The sequence below is a fragment of the Argiope bruennichi genome, chromosome X1 (genome assembly GCF_947563725.1).
Source record: "Argiope bruennichi chromosome X1, qqArgBrue1.1, whole genome shotgun sequence".
NCBI lineage: Eukaryota > Metazoa > Arthropoda > Arachnida > Araneae > Araneidae > Argiope > Argiope bruennichi.
The window spans coordinates 129,113,198-129,136,465 of record NC_079162.1 but is presented as its reverse complement, the minus strand read 5'-3'; the positions used below and the strand labels follow the sequence as shown (position 1 = coordinate 129,136,465).

General features: G+C 30.6%; 1 protein-coding gene across 3 annotated transcripts in view; it reads right to left on the bottom strand.

Annotated features, from left to right (window-relative positions):
* The window catches only part of LOC129958224 (catenin delta-2-like), a 136,772-nt gene that overhangs the window by 31,128 nt on the left and 82,376 nt on the right, over window positions 1-23,268 (bottom strand). For 2 of the 3 annotated variants that reach the window (XM_056070511.1, XM_056070510.1), the window contains exon 3: window positions 21,475-21,546. In XM_056070511.1, coding sequence (XP_055926486.1) covers window positions 21,475-21,546 — 72 coding nt within the window. Of the gene's footprint in view, window positions 1-3,614; window positions 3,752-21,474; window positions 21,547-23,268 lie in introns of those variants that run through there. The other variant, XM_056070512.1, reaches the window with a different exon arrangement.

The window sequence follows — 23,268 nt, the reverse complement described above, 5'->3', positions numbered from 1 at the left end:
ACTCTGCTCCATAATATTCAAAATTTAATGTTCAGATTTTGTTATCTGGTCATTATATTATTCTGTTTCATTATATCACGAGAAAACAAAGACAAAAGAAAAACAATTTAATAAAATGCCGTAGCGAGGATGAATGATGTTCTAGGCATGATATCCTTCTTTATATCATACTGACTTTTAAAAAAAGTTAAATAAATGCCTTAGCATCAAAACCTCGTCTTTTCTGCTCTTTGCTAAGCAATTGTTTCATTAAAAGCTTTTATGACTAAAAATATATTTATTTTTCTTATTTTTAATCTGATATGCAATAAAATTTCATTAGACCTTAAGGAGATATGAGAGATGGTCAGGAAATAAAATTCCTGATCTACAAAAGAAAAGCAAAACAAAAATTACATCAAATTGGAAAAGACAAGAGACCAACTAAAATTAAAAAAACTCTTCATTCATCTCTCCAATAGAAAGCAAAAGTTCTACAAATTAATGGATAATTATTTCATTATTAAAAGTTTAAACAAGTATAAAGAATATGCTAAAGCCTGATGCATGACAACTATTTATTACAACGCAATAATTGAGGAATAGAGGTTTTCAATTAAAGTTAAGAGATAGCACATACAACAGAAAGAGTCTTGTATCAAACTTTCAATTACAAATTATTAACTTTTAGCCTCTTAATTCAAATGAACAATTACAATATTCTAGTCTACATTAATTCTATTATTATAATCAAAAATAATGCTTCTTTCTATATTGACAAAGTACCAAAATAAATGCAGCTTAATTTTAAAAGTGGATTCTAATTGAAACTGAAAACAAACAAAAAAATTTTGCACACTTGTCAAATAATGCAGATTTAAAGCTGCCAAAGTATAAATACAAAATTATGAATCAGTCCCATATCTGTAAATAATATCAGGGTTAGTTGTTCATAAAATCTGTTATACAATAGCTTTAACTTTTTGAAAATTTCAAAAGGCTGAACCACCATGCACTGCTCATTTTCAAAAATAGAACACCGATACCCTTTTGTACATGCAATAGTCACCTTCTATTTCATTGAAATAAGGGGGAAAAGAATGATTAATGAGAAGATTATCATATTTTATTAAGCAATACACAGAAATATTTAATTTTTATTGATTTGCAGAAAATTACGACTTACTTTTAAGGGTTAAACTGTAAAAAGTAATAGGTGTGGCTCTTTGAAATAAATAGAGCGAACTTAATCAAAAGGGAACAGAGTTAATGAGAAAACTTCATATTTTTTACACTTTATTATAATCACAACATTATAAGACATAATACTTAAAAAAAAATCTCTTTGCAAAATAACTCAACTATCCAATAACAGCAAAATGTCCCAACTAACATAATACTTCATACAGTTGAATAATTCTGTTACATACTAAATTTCTAGCTATCGTAAATAAGTTTAAATTACTGCCATATATCAGTCATAGTGAATATAATAAATCAGTTATAAGGCAGGACAAAAGAAAATTTTCAGAACTGAAGATGAATATCTGCATTTTAAAGGTATACTTAGAAGAAACATTACAAGTTCAATGTATTCAAAGATTCATAAGTATTGTTTCAGTAGTAAATGAATCATATAAAATACAGCATATTTTTTAAGATCAGCTTTAAATGAAGATTAATCCTTTCAATAACTGTTATAGACTATCAGCTAAACAAAATACAAAGAATTAATTAAATAATCTATATCAACATTTCAATCAAAATCAATGAATTTCATTAGCAGTAGGAATACAAGAAAGAATATACAAAACAAATTTCTCTTCCCTAGTGAAGTGGCATACTATATTATTATGAAACTTTCAGAAAATTATTTGGTATTCCACACAACAGTACACATCATATTATACATGTTACATAAAATTATTCAAATATATTTCTAGAGGTTAAAACATTTCATCATGCATTAGTCTCAGATTCAAAAAATTCTTTCTTATTCTTATATTTTATAAAATTTTTGGCATCTACAAATGATTTATACATGATTAGCTTGGGAACCTCATTTTTACTAGGTATATGGAGTAATATTTAATTGTGCTATGTATCATTTTATCATTATTATTTATAAATTTTATTCAATGGTGCAGAAGACGAGAGTTAGAACGTTAGCAGCCTGGTGATACCCAATAGCATTGCAAAAATAATATGTTTTTCTATATCAAATATAGACTGGACTGGATTAAACACCTAGGCTTCAGCATACTATTATATAATTATGATGTATACAAGATATATTAAGAATCAGATAAATATAATAAAATTTCTATACTTTTATCCATACCCTAAATTAATAAAATCTCATACCATTCGGATTTTCAATCAGACACATCCATAAACTTCAGATGAATCAGGGAGAAATGAATATGGTTCATGAATGATATGATATAAAGTACATAATGCATATATCAATAAAGGGAGAGTGGAGCAAAAATTATGAATACCCAAGATTTATAAACACACACAAACAGCTATGCAAATTTCTTTATATGAAGCTTTGAGGAACACTAAAATATTTCATAATCACTCATCAACCTAAATTACAATGCTTTAATATCTGAATTAATGGAGCAAAGAAATATCACATGAAGAAATTATATAAACCAGAATCTTTAAATTATTTTAACTGCTAGTTCTGTCTATAAGCATTTATTAGTTAACCACACTTTTTGTATAATTTAAGGTCTACCATGTTCATTACACAGTGAATTATAAATATATTTTATTCATAATATGAAATTCTGAAGGTTAATGTAAAGTAATTTCAAATTAATTTTTACCCACTATTTGAAACCCAAACAATAGGAAGTATGCAGCTGATGCATATATCATATATTAACTATGCTGATAAAAAAATTATGTTAAAAAAATACTGCACAGAAAGCTTATATTCATACACAATAATAACATGTTACGCGAGGGATCTTGATTATATTGAAGTAATTAAATAGCTATCATTTTGACATAGGATTTTCCCATTTCTTAACAAGAAAACATAAAAATAATTTCGGTATATGTTCCATAAAATCAGGTTTACAGTTACAATAGACGATTACAAATAACGATTTGAAAACCTTGTTATGATATTTTATTTCGTTTAGATTATTACTCAAAATGCTGTCATTTACCATAGTATAAACTTATATCGGAAAGCACTGTACCCAATAAAGTTAAGGAACTATGAAATTCCAAATTATCTGTCTACAAGTATGCTGATTAAAAAAGAAAGTTAATATTATCCTTCAGTTGTTTTATAACAAGAATTATTGTTCGTTGGATGAAAGCATCTCACTACAATGGATACAATTTAAGATCCTTCAGCCCAAAATACTTTAAATAATATGAAGACTTGAATATTGATACTCCAAATTCAGAAACAAAGCGAGATGAGTATTTTTGACATATACGTTAGCTCTCCTGATGATCAAAATAACAAACATAGCCACAGCCCTTGCGGTCAATTCTCAAACAGCCGCCATTTTCCATTATCATCAATAAAAAAATTCGAAAAACAGTTCTAATCATTGATTAAAGAAAAGTGTAAATTATGGAATATGAATGTTTCAAACGTTACTAACCTGAAAATCTTTAAATGTGACAGCAAAAGAAATATTTTTGATGTCAATTTCGGAAGCCCCCTGAATACGCTGCTACCAGCCATCGTTTACCCACATTAGTTGTCCAATACGCTAACACACGCGCAGACGTGGCGCCATCTTGTATATCTTTCAAATAAAACAAGAGCTTATCTTGTAGGCAGGATGAGATTTCAAAATGAAACGATAGACGATGTTTTCGCACAGTCAATTTTAAAATTACAACTTGAAAGGTACTGTTATGAAATGAAATAAAGAGTACCAACCGAAGCTTTAAATTCCATTTGAGGGGATAATTTTTAAAAAAAAATTAATATACAACAGAGCTCAGCAGAAAAAAAAAGAAATAACGAAAAATATAGAAATAAATGACCCAATGGTTTCCCTAATTTTTAAAAAATATCTTTAATCCTTGAAACTGGATTGCGTGAATTCAAAACAACTTACTAACATTTTGGATTGTTATGTCAAAGAGCATGAAGACTTTTTATTTATAAAGCAAGATTTAAAAAGAAGAGCTATTAAAAGGTCATTACCATTGCACAGTGTTTGCTTGGGGCATCTAAGATGTCCCAGGCACTGTACGAAGTGAGCTAAGTTTGAAATTTAGCGACTAGCAAAAGTTTTCCTTCTTTTTCCCAACTAAAGTAAAACTATAAGATAATTCTCATAAAAAAATGCACGCACCCTCCTTTCTCTCTTTCAAAAACAGGTGTGTAATTAAAATGATACGTCCAATTCAGTGGATTATACTTCATTTTTTTTATATCCTAAGAAAATTTGCTAGAAAAAGGCAATAAAAGTCACTTTTTTAATACTTTTATTACTATCTCTCACGCAAAAAGGCCTATTATAGAGATGATATCACTTTAATATCCATAACAATTTGGGAAAAAAAAATCCCAGATATATTTATTTTAGATACTTTATTGACATAGATTCACGTTATAAAGACCTAGCTGGAATAAATTCAAAATACCATTATGAAAAGAAAAATATAAAGGGATTAATTTCAATATTAGAAATATACGCATAAGAATTCAAAATTTACTTATCACTTCCTTTTTGTGAGATTTCTTCTATTACATTTCAACACTATCAGATACTCTTTTTTTTTTTTTTAATTTCTCATATCAAATATCTTTGACTATTCACTAGAAGAAAAATTATAATGGATCTATCCAGGGTTTAATTAGAGTTTTGTTCATATTTGTTATCTTGATTGATGTATAATTATATAGATACATCACTTACTTTTCAGGACAACATGCCGCTGCAATAGTTACGGTGCAGATTAAAATTATTCAATGAAATAATATCTTGTGGTCACTTTTTTTTTTAATTTTTTTCTTGTCTGTTCTGTGTGTTACAACAAATTGCATCTTCATTATGAGATAGATAAGTAAACAATTTGTTTAGTAGAGTTAAAAAAAATGTTTCTGAAAATAATTAATTAAAATATTTAATTGCTTAAAAAAGTAGACTACTAAAAACCGCAATTGTGAAAATAATATGTACAACATATTTTTAAAATTTAACCTCATCTACTTTTTTCATGTTCTAGTTATATGCATTTCAAATACTTGGGACGAACGAAAATTTTTCTCTATATCTATTCATTCACGTATTTGATGTTTCTTCACCATCCTCTTAAATATTTACAGCCAAAGTCTCCTTTAAGAAGATAAAATTCCTATAACCATTTTGAGAGAACCATACTCTAATGGTTGATTAGATTAGTAATATTATATTCAAGCCCAATTTTGAAGCTATATTAAAATAATTTTAGAATATATTTCTTTTTAAAACGTGATCAGTTGACGAGGACGAAATCCGAGCCAATATTCCTTCACTGATATAATGTGGGGGGTCTTCGATGAAATCGTATGTCGAAACAGTGATTCTTAAATACCGATGTTCTGAAATCGACATCACGGTTTGATAAATCATTAGCTCATTCTAGGCCAGTGGCAGCCTGATCAACCTCTTCTGAGTTTTGGCCGTTATGACCTCTGAGATTTTTATGACTGTCTGCGTTCCTGCACCGAAAGATATCTTCCAGAGTTAAAATTTTTATAAGGGGACAGGAGTATTATGTATTTGATGACCGAAGTCACATTTGAAAAAAAGAATCACACACGCCTTTTCTTAAGTTCGTTTTTTAGAGTTTATTTGTTCAGGTTCACAGAATTGTCGGAAAGGAAGACTCAATTTTATTGAACAGATTTCAACATATTCTTTTGCGGTAAACAATCGGAAAAATATATGTATTCCTCTTTTTAGTGAGCAAAGAGTAGTTTAGTTTAGTTATATTAACGTCCCGTTTTAAAGCAATACTAGAGCTATTTTGGGACGGACCTCGCCATTTTGAACCACGGTCAGATGACGAGGACGACACCTGAGCTAGCACCCCCTCTCCAAACTTCCACACCACACCTGCCGGAGGACGTGTGAGCAAAGAGTAAGACATGCGTTATCTTGCGGGATATATATATATATATATATATATATTGAAAAGATGAGCTGAAATTTTTGTTTCTCTATTTCTACTTTGCTTTTCTACTGGTACTACTACTAAACATTGGTCACCTCCTGCAAACAATATCGTCACAAATCATATTATTTGCAATAATTTAATCATAACAATCACTTTTAAATTCGCCAACTTAATTTAACTTAAATTTAAAGAAAATACATTACTACCAAAGACGGAGAAATGAATTAGTTACACACACACACAATGGGAAAAAATATCTTGAGATTGAACAAAGATTTTTTTTATTCAGAATAAAATATGCTAAATAATCAATACATTCAATGACGATTATTTCATATTTGATTGTGTACAAAACGAATTTAAATTATACTCATGTCCATAAATTAAGGATAATGCAAGTTCAGAAAAAGAAAGAGTCAGAAGCAAAAAAAATGTGACTTATTTGTAAAGCCTATTTATTAAACAAAAGGTAAAGAGCAAAAAGATGCTATATGTTTGATATCATTAATAAAAATTGCGATTTTTTGCTCCTTAAAGCAAATTACAAAAAAAAAAAAAAAAAAAAAAAAAAAAAACTATCTACAAAAATCAATATTACATGGTTGGTATGATGGTTAATACATAGTATGTCTCCCAGACGATGCAATACAGTCCGTACAACGCCTAGGCATGCTGAGTATCAAATTATCGATCTGATCTTGGGGAATATTACATCACTCATCAAGCAATGCTCTCCGAAGTTCCGGTAGACATGTAGGAGGTGGTTGACGGACTGCAACTCGTCGGCCAAGCATGTCTCACACATGCTTTACTGGATTCAAGTCCGGTGAGAATGCTCGCCAGTCCATACGGGTGATATTCTCTGATCGAAGGAATTCCTTTACGATGTTCGCACAGACGTTGTCCTCCATAAACACGAATTCTGCGCCCATGGCGCCACGAAATAAACGTACATGTTGTTCCAGAATGACGTCTCGATAGATTTGGCCTGTCATGGTTCCAATCTGAACATGCAGGTCAGTTCTGGAACCCAGAATAATTCCTCCCCAAACGAGCAATCCTGCAACACCGTAACTGTGTCGTTCAATAATGTTCTCTTGTTGGTAACGGGTACCTGGCGCTCTCCAGATGAAAGTCCGGCGAAAATCAGACTGCAAGCTAAATCTGGACTCGTCGGAAAACATCACACAAGCCCACTGTTGCGGTATTCACAATTCATGCTCTCTACTCCAGGCTAACCGCAGGCGACAATGAGTTGCAGTAAGTGGAACACATCTGACAGGCCTACGAGCGTATAGACCAATCTGCCCTAAGCGTTTGTACACGGTCAGCCTTGCAACTGTCGTACCAGTGGCTCAAGAGAGCTGATGAGACAAGTCTGATGCTTTTGGCAGTAACTGCCGAATACCGGCCCTCATTCGGCGTTGTAACTCGTGGGCGACATGTGCTGTAACGTCTACTCACATTACCATCATCTTGGAATCGTTGCCAAAGCCTGGAGATGACACTCTGGGCGATTCCAAGTTCTTCGGATACTTCCAGCTGGGTACGCACACATTCCAGACGGCCGATAATTCTACCATGTAAAAAATCATCCAAATGCGTCCTTTGTGTCATAACTATGCAGTTATTACAGTGAAAGGCTTATAAAGCGCTTGCGAACAATTTAATTCTTTGCCTGTATTCCTTATACATCACTCTCTTACACTTTCGTCATTGTGTCATCTGTTGGCTTCCTGCAATTTGCATATGATTTTTGAAGATGTGCCTAGTCATTTTACGGGTGATATATGTATTTTAAAGTTCGATTTCCATGTGACTCTGAATTATCCTTAATTTATGGACATGAGTGTACAATTATATAACTTATTTAGTTAAAGTTAATATTATCACTACTACAAATAAAGATGAATCCGTTAGTGTGTATTGTTTTACAGGACATATCGTTAGACCAGAGGATCCCAACGGGGAGGATAATGCTCCCCACAGAGCGTGGAAACCTTGTGTGGGGGTAGCAGCGGAGCCAGAGAAAACAATATTTAAATAATTAGTATACTTAATCATTATAGAAAATGAGACGTTGAGATGTTTTGACACAGATATATATTAAAAAAGAAAAATGTGCACCTTAGAACTAGATATATTTTTTAAAATTTTATTTAGAATTTTAATCAATTCAAAACTAAATGAAATTTTGATGTTTTGTCCCAAAATTGCTGAAAGTCTTTCATACGATCTTGATTCCAAACGTTCCATACGATTTCATACGATCTTGTAATTTAATATATATATATATTCAATTACACCAATTTAATTACTGTACAGTAAGTTGTTAGTGTATTTTTAATTAATTTCAAAAAAATTTTAAAACCTATTTTACAACAATATATTTCAGTGTTGTAAGGAAACTGGAATTGTTTTCATAGTTGCTACAAGCATTTGATCTTGAATATTTCTTTCATTGGCGATGCAGAGGATACGAAGAATCGTTTTAATTTTCCATGATGAGTAGGTTTCTATTTTGAGTGTGCTTTTAAGAACTTAAAAAAAAAACCCTCTTATAATTACAATTAAGTTTAAAAGTAAGCACTAATGAAACTTTTTTTATAGCGCGCCCAATTTTACATAGATTCTGCATTTTTTTTTATTATTATTAGTTGCATTTCAATTATTTCCGTTTCAAATTAAATTCCAAATGTTAAGTAAAGTGAAAGAAAATTATGGCGATGAATAGCACAATAAACAGACCGATGTAAGGTTTCTAAAATAGTGCATGTTACTCTATCAAAATTAAGAAAATAATTTGCAGGGAAAATCATTAAGAGGAAACAGCATATAATATTTAACAGAAAATTTTAGCTATCGCCGATTCCGGCTAACTAACTGATCATCAATGGCCACTAAAAAAAACAACAAAATATAATACAATCAGAAAAGAATAGGAAGGAAACCGCAAATTAAAGGTAGGGCTAAAAATTAAATCTATCAAAATAACATGGTTCAATTATCTAAAGAATAAATTTATATGAAGAAGAAATAAAAAATTGAACTAAAAAAACTAATGAAACAATGAAAATGGACTACACTTAACTACAACAAAATAAAGTGATATATCGGAAAAATTATAATAGATTTCGCACTCATGTATTTAACAGAAGAGCAACACTAGAATTAACAATTTTATGGAAACAATGAAATTGATTTAATTTTCATTGCGATACTGTAATGCATTCATGAAAATTATGCATAAAACATATTTTTAAAAATTACCAAAATTATTAATAACAAAACAGCAAGACAACTATACTGGTACTATTTGAAATATTGACGAGGACTTAATGGATCTTAGTTGCAATAATTTAAAAGTTGCAGTGTTTGTGTTAAAGATTTAAGTATCAAAAACATACGTCAACCTTTATAAAGTCGTATGCACCCAATCAATCACACAATGAAAGGTCATTTTCAAAGCTGAAGATTATTAAGAATAGATTAAGAAATTCACTGTCTAAGGAGAACTTGGGATCTTATGTATTGCTTCCAACTGAAAAGGAATTATTGAATGATTTGGATGCAGAAATAATTATTGATAGATTTTCAAGACAATCTAAAGAACTAAAATACTTGTTGGCCTGTCCTTAAAGTAGTGAATATATTTCTGTACGTTTATGCTATTTATCTTCTACAATAAAAAGTATTCTTTTAAAATAATTAAATTGGTAGATAGTTTTGCACTTTATTTTCAGCTCGCATTAAAAAAAAAAAGCTCAAAATAACAATATAGTCCTAAAATATCAGTACGCTATAAATTTGAAAAAAATTAATTTAAAATTCAGTATCAATTTTCATTTTTATTCGATATTCCTAACTTCTTAAATATGCATAATATTTGTATACTATAATTAGTAATATATCTAACACAATTTTTAGATTGGGAATATATTATGTTAATTTCTCGAGTTGTGTGTGAGTGAACGCCCCTCCCCCCTCCTATCAGACAACCATCTAATTTCAGATGCAGTCCGTTACTGTTCTAGACGAACACGTCAAAGGACATCACAGTAATGCGGCGCATGTCTAATCAAAATTGCCATTTCTTCGTCGAACTTCTCTCGCTTCTAATAATAAATATTGGCTGCAATATGTATTTAACCAAACTTGTAACAATAAAGAGTATGTCGCACCCTGCCATAGCATTCAAGTACCGGAATGAGCCGGCCGCCGTGACTTATAAATTCGGGCTCTCTGTCAGAAACACAATTGTTACCATGACGAGTGATGCTTGTGATAATCCCTCAAACAGAAGTACGACTAGTCACTAGAAATGCTTAAAAGGCAAGTTAATGAGTACCGCAAACTGAGACAACTATGACACGTGGGGAACTCTGCTAGTTTTTGAAAAAAAAAAAAAAAATGTTTATTTCATTACTTAGTTTTTGAATCAAGTAATAAAGTGGACAATTCATAGATAAGAATTTAACGTCAACATATTTGCATGTTTTAACCTTTACTATTTGTTTACAATCAGAGCATCTGTTTTCAACTTGTTTAACAATTGTTATGACAGTCAACTTAAGTTGTTGCGCATGCGATTTGATTTAAACAACGCAACTCGATTCAACGATTTCTGGAAAGAAATGCAAACTATAATTTAAGGAAATGGATTCGAACTCTTTTTGTAAATCTTTGCTTCATTAAAATTCTTATCTTAAATCTACGAGCGTTATTTTGTCACACAAGCAAATTTGAGGATTAAAAGAATTTTAAGTTCCTTACTAAAAGAAATCTGTATTTTCGTAATTAGAGAAGTTTTATTCATAGTATTTTGTCGACACCAAATGCTGATGCAACATAAGAGATTCGAACATCCTATTCAATCAAGCGTAAGTAAAAACCATTTATTTTCGTTAAATGAGAGCATAACTTCATTTCAGAATTACTCTTAAGTTTAAATTTAAAGAAACATTTCGGTCTAATAATGCAAGTAAAGTTGCACCAGAAATATTGACAAGATGCAGTTTGTTTTTAGGTATTTCAGATGCCATTACTCATAAGGACAAAGTTGGGAAGACACAGGTATCAAAATTATGATGATTCTATGTTATAATTTGGTGCCTCTAATTTGATTAATAAGTAAATGATCAGAAGAAAAGCTTTTGAAATTTATAATATCCTTGGAAGAACCATTGAAAATAAAAGTGACATGTTTCCATTTGAAAAAAACAAGATGTCAGACTTTACTGAGTAACGATGAGGAAGATGAGATCCTTGAACATGTCCTTACTTATGCAGACTAGGAAATGCCTCTTGAAGCTCTCTTCATGAAAATTTCTTAGATTCTTTGGTGAGGCAGATCCCACAATTTTACAGTTGATGGGGTAAAGATCAATCCTTTCCAACTACTTCCACAGCAAATCTATACTAACACAGAGCAATCAGTACAGCAACTACTTCCACAGAACAATCAGAGAAATGACCATAACAACAAAGATGATTATGATTGTCCATTTTTTTTACATGACACATCTGAAGAGCACGATGAAATGTTGAAAGTCAAAGTGATCCAGGAGATTGATGATATGGCTCTTCAAAACTAAAGTTTGGAACGTTTGTTGAAGTAAAGTTCTTAAGGGGGGGGGGAGGGGAAAATCAAGTGTTTTGTTGATGAACTCACTCAATAATATGGAGAAAAAGAGCTGAGGTATCATATTTTCGTATGAATGACAAAAATATGATACCTCAGAACTCTTCTTCAGAGACATATATGATTCTCAGACTCTTCTCAAATAAATGAAAGAAAATCCTTCTCTCCAAACATGTATGATGAAGCTTTATTGAATATGTAAAATATCGCATACATAACTGACCCTCCTTACAATGAAAAGTGAGGGAAATTAACCTTTTCTGACGACATTACACACACTTTTTTAGACATAAAATTTTGTTAATTCTAAACAGTCCAATTCTTATGTTTTGAATATTTTTCTTTACAATATAGAGTTAATATTAATGTGTAAAGTGTTTTCATAATTTAGAAAATCTTTCTTTCTTACGTTTTTGGAGGTCTTAGTGGTTTTAACCTAATTAGCAAAGGTTCCTCTTTTCCAGGGAGAATAGGAAAAATTAGCAAAAGTGTTCACTTTCCCTCTGTCAAACAATGTTTCTTTATACATATAAATGATTATTTAAATCGTTATGTTTCTATAGAATATAAAACTAGCAAGACTAATGATTTATGATGGTTTTGAAATATTTTTAAACAATATTAGTTTACAAAGCAATGGAATGAAAAAAATATGCCAATGTTGTCAAAGGTTACGGTATTGAAGAAACTGTTTTTTTTTAAACCCAATTAACACGTTCCGTTAATATAAGACACCTTTTTTTAATATCAAATGTGCTTTAATTTGAATCAGAAGAAACAAAGAATTGGGAAAATATTTTTTCTGGGAAGTAAAATGAAACTTCCTTTTTTTTGTAATTAACAGTGAGCGTCTGCATAATAAACGTGCGCGCTCCGATTTTTTGGCGCTTGCTATCTTCTTCAAACCGTTGATTCATTATGTTTGACTAGGCATGTGAACATTCAAGTACGTATATTAATACTTTCACTGCGATGACAATGAACGTGTTAATAAGGGAGCGCATAAATTTTTCTCTGCCTTGCACCGAGATTCTGTGAATAAGCATAGAATTCGTGCACCGCCAAAGGTTCAATGTGCATGCGGACTCCTACTACGCGAGTAGTATGAAAATTTTGAGATAGCTCTGGTAATCAAACTAGGATTCAGAATTGCGATGCTCGTTTCTAGTGAACCTGGTGTAGCTTCAAATGCAATATTAACCTGACAAATTAAATTAATAATTATTCAGAAATAGAGAAAATGAAATAAATTTAGGAAAGTTTTTAAATTTGTTTTTCTAAATTATGTTTATGAATAAAAGACATAACCTACACTAAATTAGTTAAGCACGTAAAATAAGGACCATTGAGGTTTAATCTGCCCATGCATTCCGAAAGTGTGAACACAACATCACACAAATTATATTTTAGAATAATTGATTCGATTTAAAGCATAACTAAAAGTAAGGCAGAATGTGGTTATTATTTTAGATGAGAACACGAGAATCGAGTCAGTTGCGGATGATTAAAAAAAAAAAATTCTTAGAACAGATGAATGTGTTTACTAAAAGTTCCAGTAATCAATCTGTTAATGACTTAATTAGCGTAGCAAGTGAAGCAAAAGGTCCATAGAAATGATAAAACCCCGAAATGACATGGATGAATCATAAAACATGAGGGAAGCACCCAAATAAGACTCTCTACAAGGATTGCAATAAAGAAAAAAATTAAAAAACTAAATCAGTTGGCGATTTATAAGTTTGAAAAAAGAAATGTTTCTCGGATGATTTTTACTTTGTATGTAACGGGGTTTCTGACAACTATGGGTTGCAATCCCATGGGTGGAGGGTAGGGGTGTGTGTAAAAAATTTTGCATTGCTTTTTTTTTTCAGCTTTTCAGGATTTAAATATTTATAAAAATTGCAAAGGAATTAATTTATCTTGATTCAAAATGTTTCGTTACAACTTACTGAACAGTCATTTTAAATTTAATTTCATTCACTAATGGCCAATGAATGAATCCTTTTCTTATTTATTTTGCAGCTTTAATGTCACAGCAAAATATTTACAGTGAAAATTTTCTTTATATGAAATGTGAACACGAGTGAAAGAAAGTTTAACAAATACATGCGATATTGAAAGTAACAATAATCAAAAATTGATTTTACCCCTTGAAAATAAAAGTGTTCAGTATGATCGACATCTACATCAAAAAACATATCAAACAATGCATCATTATTTCAAGATCAATATATTTGTTTGATACACTTTTCTGAAATATCTTAATCAATATATATATATATATATATATATATATATATATATATATATATATATTGTTTCTTTTACAGATTAATACTAGAGAATCAAACATAAATCAGTTTTGTCAAATTTTTCGCGACTCCAATAATATAATAAACCCATCCTTCAAGAAGTTCTCTTTTACATTATATCTCACTAATGGTGTTTATAGTTAGCGATTCCCAATTAAAAGTTATTTCTCTCCAAAATCAAACGTTTTTTTTTTTTTTTTTTTTTGCTATCAGTTCCACATCAGCTGAGAATCCGGTTTTCTCAAGAGTGTGACCTCACAAAGGTCATTTGGGGTCTTATGAAGTTAGGTCAGGGTCAAAAATCGAAACACAACTTGAGAAGAAATGACAATGGGATACTGTTATAACTTAATCGGGCCATTCAAAGCTGAAGCTCACTACTTCCGTTAAGATATGAAAGCAGAACAGAATCCGTAATCTTCGAGATATATTTCTAGATGGGAAATAATAGAATAGACAGGAAAAATGCGCAAAAGAAATGTAAATATTAATTTGCTAAAATTTTGGAAGAATAAAATATTTAAGAAATGCGAAATCTAACACAGCTTTAGGAATATATAAATTAGGGGTGAGGGGAAAATGCGAAATCTAAAGCAGCTTCACGAATATATAAATTAGGGGTGAGGAGAAATCAAAATCCTTTCTGGCAAAGGCGTTTGCAAAATGCACGCTTAACTTTTTTTTAACGACTTTCCCATTCAATATAAAAGCAAAATGCACAAATTCGGATTTTTAAGCATTTTATATCAGAAATATTTCTGCTGTACTAGTAAGATGATGCACAGAGGGTATTTACACATTTTTAGAACGATTTCAAGGCCATTTTATTAATGTTTAAAATGTAACGACTATTTTCTTTTTTAAATGTTCGATCAGATAGCTTTTTTCAGGATTATAAGTATGATTGTGATTTTTATGACAGAAGGACTTTTCGTAAAAAATTTTGGGGTACTGATTTCCATTCTTTTGCTTTCTAAAGTCTATCAGTAGATGAGGTTTGCGCTTAGAAATAGACCTAAGACATAACAGTTCATAGGCGGGTCATACCAGGAGACTTCGCAAGAACATGTTAAAAAAAAGAATATGTTATATATCTGTATCAGTCTTCATTTTTTCAAGCGATGCAGTGGCACTTCAAGAAGAATTATTTCTAGCTTTTATTCGTGGTTTCACTCTTTGAAAGTCATTAGGGTAAAGGAATTGAAACTTTTTTGGATTGACGGAATCAGGTTTGTACATTTTTTTCACTTCATTTGCAGTAGAAAATAGACCTATTTTTGTTGCAGACATTTAGGTAAACTCGCGCTTCATCAATGGTTACAATACGTTTCCAATTATCTCTAGTTAAAATGCTTTTCATACAAGGTTCAATAAACTGTTCTGCATTGAGCTACATATGATGTTACAGATGCATTTAAAGAATTTACAACTGATTCTTGCGTCGGTGGATTCACACTTGACACGAATGGTTTCATTTTCGAAATACCTGAAACAGCAATACCTTTTTCCAGGTATTCTCTTGGGGTCTTGGGGTTTTTTATCATGTAGAAGTAATGATTGACGATTTTTTCCCTTTCCGGTAAGTGAAATTTCTTATTTTGCACTAAGAAAATTTAATACTTCATAATTTTACAATATTTTTGATGCATGGAACAGGAATATTTCTCTTCGATAAACGCAAAATTATATCATACCGTTCAATCTACAGCTTATTTACATGCAACAATCTGAAAGAAGAATAAATTTAAAAGTAACAGGCGATATTTCTCATTTCAAATAATAAGCTGTTGACAGAAATTTTTAATCATTAAATTAATAATTTAATTACAAAATAATTACTAGTTTAAATGATTTTGCAGTTCTGAAAGGCAAGTGATTTGAACGAAAATGACATCCTTGAAGCAAAATAGAATTTTCTCAAAATATCGGCAACGCCTGATTTTACTGAAAAAGAAAAATCGCTCTACGAAATCAACAATTCATGTAAATAATTCTACTCGAAGTTTATCTTTTTCTTTGATAAATAAGATACTGATAGCAATTTCTTTTTTATGTTTTTAAAGATATTATTGATGTAATAACAATGGTTTAAAAAAATAATTTATCATATTTATGTTTTGGAAACTTCTTGAATATCACTGTAAATTTTTTTTCTACGAGTTTTCGTTAGTGCTTATCCTCCCCTCCCCCATCTTTCATTTGGCGCTTTTCATTTATTCATCCCCCCTTCTTTAAATGTAAGAGTAGAATATTGTCTGTGAACAAGGCAACAAAGAAGAAAATTTGTCGTCGGTTTAGTACTGGGATATGCATCGAAGAGATTTTGGGCCCTTTGCCCCGCTATGTCTCAAGGCACAAGGCAACCACCTCGAACATCTGCGGGAGAAGCGCCACTGAATTTAAAAAGTAGTTTATAGAATGCACACAAAGACAATGGAATGTTGTATAATTTTTACAAAAATTGCATATGTAATTCCCATTAGAGTAATTAGCACATTTTATGTTAGCTCATTTTTCATATAATGAACACTGAACTCATTCTTCTATGGCGTTTTCAAGAAGGTTTCTGAGACAAGGTTTCTGTTTTGTTTCAATGATGAATGCTGAGTCACATTTTTCTTGAACACTCTAGGACAGGGATGGCGAAACAGTGGCACGCGTGCCATTGATGACACGCGACCCAATATTTTGGGCACACCGCCGATCAAAACGATTTGCATTTTAGTTCAAAATAACAAAATTCGCTATGAAGTATACCGAACAAATGCGAGTGATCGGTCGCGGTGTGCATATTCCCATTCCCAACCATTATGTGCGAAGAATGGTTTATCTCTTTATAATGTAATAGTCACAAAAATAGTCAACCTCATATTGTCGTAGGCTTTAAATAAGTGAAAGTTTGATGCTTTGTTGGATGAAGTCAATTCAGTGTGTAATGGCTTAATGCTATAATAATGTTCACTGGTTGAGCTGCTGCAATGTACTTCAAACATTTGTTGGTTGCTTAGAAGAAATCAGACTGTTTCAGCAAAATGATGGGCAAATACTTATAGCTGTTGGATGTTATGTGGTTTTCAAAATTGATGTTTATTACAGACATATGCCAACATTTCAATGAATTGAACATAAAGCTTAAAGGCACGTATAAAACAATTATCGTCATGATGGATCTCATTCGCGCTTTTGACGCTAAATTGCATGTTTTCAGAAACGATATTATTACAAGAAACTACAAGTACTTCCCAAACTTGAAAAAAATATATCAAAGATTTAGAAGTAAATGAGAAACCAGACGAAGAAAGAGTTTTTGAAGAATTTATTTCCGTAATTGATTCTTCAATCAAGGAATTTTCAGCGAGATTTTCTCAGTTAAAGGAATTATCGGAAACGCTCAAGTTTATTATGTACCCTGATGTGACTTCATTTGATGAACTGAACTTATCCCAATTCGATTGGAAATTGAAGAAATTAAAATTGATTTTCAGTCTATTCAATATGGATTCAAAAACTTATTGAAACAAGAAAAAAGTTGAAACAGAAAGATTAATAAGCAACATAAATAAAAATGCCAGTAACGAAATTTTGGAAACATGGAATTCGATTCCAGACACATTTAACTATTCGAAAAAGCTGGCTCATGCTACTTTAACTATTTTTTCATCTACCTATGCCTGCGAGTCATTATTTTCAAAGATGAATTACATTAAAGACTCGTTTAGAAAACCGTTTGGCAGATGACTCCAATTCAGCATGCATTTCTGTTAAAAGTAACATCTTACAATCCTAACATAAGGTATTTGTCATCCAATCTGCAACAACAGAAGTCACACTAATGCTACTTTAATTTGAATTAGACGTATAACTAAAAACTTTATACTATACTGTGAAAAACGTATTTTTTCGTAGTAAATAAAGAGTTTGCAGTTGTTAATATATAGTTTTATTATTTTCCTGATAATCACAAATCTAAACTATTTAACGGCACGTCTATACCTCATTAAACATTTCTTTAGAAAAAATGGCACGCTGATACATAAAGGTACGCCACGCCTGCTCCAGGAGCAGTGAGAATCCTCGTCTGATTCTTCTTGAAAAAAATGCTTCATAGGAATCTGGGGTCTTCGTTTCAATGATGAATGGTGAATCAGATTTTTCTTGAAAAAAAAAATGCTTCATAGGAGTCTGGGGTCTTCGTTTCAATGATGAATGATGAATCAGATTTTTCTTGAACACTATAGAAGCTGTGAGAATCCTCGTCTAATTCTTCTTGAAAGCATTTTTTTTTTTTTTTTTTTTAATATTTTTCTTGTTTCAAAGTCTAAAATGTTGTTTCAGGGTGACAAAAATTGGAATACTATTCTACATCTGTCGCACTGCTAGCATTCCATATTTACCGTCTACTGGACTTTTGTTTAGGAATATTATAAATATGGAAACAAAAATCGAAAGCTGGATTGATTATAGACAGAAATACGCCTCATAATGTGTATAGCCTAGATAAATATAAGGAAAGAATGACTTAAAAATTTACCCTTCTTAAACACGCACACAAATGCACGCTATAAAAACATGGTGACAACTACGACAGCAAACCTAACATTAAGATAAAGGGGGATCAAACTTTTCACCGTGTTCTGAAAAAAATTATAGCCCTTAACAAAAGATAAACCGAATTATTCAAATTTTCACCTATATTTCATATTTATGCTTCTTCGTCTATAATTTTTGAAAAAATAAAAATATCGGTTAAATAACATTGCAAAACAGCCAAGACAGTTTTTAAAAACTTTTTTTGATTCCCCTGATGACTTTCTGATTTTTGATGACTGATGATCGTTTTTTGGTGACATGACTTGATTTTTGATGACCGTCCTGATACTGATTTCAATTTTGATTCACCTGATGACTTCCTGACGAAGATTCTTTTTCACCTGTTCCGATTAATCGCAAAAACCGACACTATGGATCAAGAAATTTTAATTGCAAACACCTTGGGCATCAAACTGCACATTAAGAAAAGAAATAATATCACAACAATGTATGATCCCGTACATCATGAGGCGGGTTAATAACTCTGAGTGCAAGTTCAGTGAAGAATTCAGTCCCCCCACCCCCAAATGATCTTCTAATCATTCTCTAGAAAAAATAAATGAAAACAAAATAGAAAAATGATATCCTAATGAAATGAAGAATTATTTTAGGTGGTTGATAAAAGGAATGAATCCTCCTTGCGGTGCACTAGTCATTAATCAGACCTATGGTCGCAGGGAAAAAAGCAGCGCAAATGTTTCAATCACTTCAAACAATGAAAACAGCAGAGAAAAACAGATAGTGCTTTATAAAATCAAAGGATATGGATTAAATATCTAAAAATAATTAAATAGGACCAAAGTTAACAATTTTTCAATAACTACAGTTTTAGAATTTCTTATTTAAAAGAAATTCATATTTTAAAAAAAGCAAAATAGAATAGCTGAGGAAAACAGAATAATAGAGGATGCAACAATTTCAACTAGCAATAAAAAATCTGTAATATTTTTAAATTCATTTGCTAGATTTACTAACAGAAAACAAAGCTAAGTAAATGAGGGAAATTAAGTTGAATTGATCTTGAACAGAATACCGAGCAGTGAGCTTTTATGTCTTTACATTTCAAAATAATTATTTAATATATAAAATATCATAGGTAAAAGTAACTATAACGCTTATTATATTCACTCGCATACTTTAAAACTTCTTCAACTATGAATTTCCAACTAAAAAATGAAATAGTGTTATTATTTAATTCTTCTAAATTATTTTTTTTATTATTTGATTTAAAATTATTGATTGATTATTTGATATTTTTGATTTAGACTTCCCAGACTGGTATGATTGCAGCAACCAAAGAAATCACACGCTAAAATTTAATTAAATTTTAAAATAACCGAAGAGGGGAAGTCATTCACGCAGCATCAGGAAAATGATTAAATCATTTGATTAATTATAAATACGATATCATTCTAGAATACAATACGTAATTGTCATAAGATGCCTTAGGTCAGAATCAAATCAACTTCAGTTAGAAGAATTGTTAGGCATATTTCAACAACTTTAAAAAATAATCTGAAAATCGAATTCCCTTCAAGAAGATTTGAAATTATTATTATTATTATTATTATTTTGATTCTGTGAACCTAACTCATTTAGTTCAAGTGACAAAATTCTTTCATTAAAGAATGTTATGAACAGCTATATTAGAACTAGCAAAATGGAGAAAAGAAAATCTACTCGATTAATGTTTGACGAGGTAAATTTTCAAATACAATTCTTTTTCCAATCAAAGAAAGAAATCAAACCAGTCTTTAAAGTCCCATATATATAATCTGATGATCAGCCTAATCTTCAAGCCAAGTATTATGAACAATAGAATAATTACAGTCACGATGTACTATTATCCATAAAATGCGCTTATGGCTATTTTTGAAAAGAAACAGAGCATGAAACAGCCCAAGAAACATTCTATTTTCATTTGTATGCGATACAATGACGAACTGCGTAACCTAAAAAATCGGAATAACAATATGACGCTACTGATTATTATTTGATGTTAATTCTTTGCGCTATCATTTAGTCTCAAAAATCTTATATGTAGGAGACAGAGGAATTTAGAGATGTTAGCTGATGGATGTAGTGAGGAAAAATGGTTAAGACAAGTAACAAATGTCAAACGAATACTTCAGCCTAGCTCATTTAGTTTAAGTGACAGAATTTTTTTCAGAAGTCAAATGAATTCGAATACAAAACTTCTAATAGTCCTAGCGTTTTTTGACATGTTAGATTCGTAATATTCATGTTTAGTCAAAGATAATGATTAAAAAAACAGAATCGATTTAGTACAATATGGGGTTAATGAATTGAATTTTTAATACGAAGGCCTATTCAGCACCACAAGATTTTTTATTTATTTATTTTTCTTTCATTCTTTTATTTATTTATTTACTTTTCTTTCATTCATTTATTTATTTATTATTATTGCAAAACGCAAGTCAAAACATCTTTTATATTTTTTGAAGCAGCCCGACTTATGAAGCTAACCCTGGACAGTATTTAATTCTCAAATTTTATTTCGTAATATATGTCTTATTATTGATTATGTTACATATTTACGTTGGGAATAGACGACTGAATCTGTTTTGGCAGTATGAGTACTGAGAGTTCTAAGAGATCCATGATTTGCGACTTCATGCTCCTTTTATTGCTTAATTTTGACTACTTACAGTTACGAATGTTAATTAACAATTTTAAAAATCTTAGAATTCGATTCATTCATTCATTTAACACAGCAACGGGTTAAAAATGACAGTAAAGTAGGCTTCTGCGAATTGATAGAAGAAACATTAAGAAACTCACCCTCTCCAAATGTGAAGTAACACTTTGGCGCTCAGCATCCAGATCCCGAGAGAGTTGCTGGAACTGAGCCTCCTGAAAGAAATGGGAGAAAAAAAAAGGAAATTAAATATGAATTACATAAAAAATTAATGTAGATTTATAAGTAAAATTACAGATGTTAGGAAGGAAAGAAATATCGCATGTTAAGGGGGAGATGAAAGCAATAAAAAGAAGCTCAAATTAAATTAGATTTGAGAATGTCTACGGAATACGAACTAGATGGAAACTCAGAAACAATGGCGTAACGAGGTAACAGACCCCTGGAGCGCAATATAATTTTTTTCGCTTCTAGTCCAATGGTGACTTCAATGGTGAATGGCAAAAGATGGAATGCATCGCCCCACGAAATTAATAATAATAACAACTGTATGATTATGGAAAGAAAAGATTTAGAGTATTTTTGAATTTCTAAAATTTTTGAAAGAACAAATTTTATTAAAAAGAACAATGATGATGTATGAAAATTTAGAAATGAATAATTTACAAATATTTTCATTACAATTATTATTTCTTATCTATAAAATGTTGGTACTTTCTATTAATTACAACTCTAAAATATTTATGTCACTCTTCCAAGTGAAAACACCGACATTTTTCTTCTGTATGCAAGCAGCTATAATTAAAAATATTTATTTCTTTAAATTAGGATTATAAACACACACATCATGACAAGAACAACATCTACATATTATGGCCACAAAGAAAATTTACGGTGTGATTATTTCTTCTAGTTCAACTAATGTGACCAAAATGTTTCAATTTCCATTCTGGGACATTCGGGTGGTGGGAAACGGTTAGACAAAATTAAAATAAATCAAATTTAGATAAAAATTCAAGCAAAATACAACATCTCTAGTTAAAAATTGAAAAACACAAGCGAAGCATAAACGATATATTTTCTTATTATTTTTTATTCTTCCTCCATCCCAATTCACTCACACAAATTATATCATATTGCCCATATTCAGTGCAAAATAAAGACCATGAAAGAAAATTATTCAAAGGTTTAAATTATATAATGCTTGAACTTAAATACGATTACCATTACACTCGCTGTAGAATTTAAAAACTTAAATATAATTAATCTTTTTTTTTTTCATATGAATAATTTATTGAAAAATAAAATCATGGGGGGTAATCTAGAAAAATTTATTCAAATTCGGAATGAATCAAGATGAAAGATATGAAATTTAGAATTGTCCCAGCTATCTAGGACGTCTGTTCACAATAGTACATTCCCGATATCAAGCATTTCAATACGATTCTGATACAGTAAACAACAAATAACTATGCTTTTTATTTTTAGATGGCGCCACAAGTTTCCATACTGATACAGTTTGAATAAATAAACAGAACTGCCAAAAGACAAACTGCTCAGAATAAATAATATGAAACAGTAGAAGGATGGCTAAGAGCCCGAAGTTCTTCCAGAAATTGGAATAAGTCTTAACATTTTTTAATTTCTATGACCTTAATTAAAAGAATCATAAAAGGTTGTAAATGAGTTATTATATTTCAAAAGAAGGACAGAATATTATTTCTTACGTGGAAGAAAGTAAAAATAAAAAATACTCAAATTTATGTTCTTAAATATTATATATTTTCATGCACATTAATTTACATTTATTCATGCAGAAAAGTCTATTTTTATATAAATAGTTATTGTGCTATTTTCGATTGCAAATTTATAACTCTGAACCTTAACGAATTGCCTGAATTTATTATCATACTTTATCTTAAACATTAATGTCAATG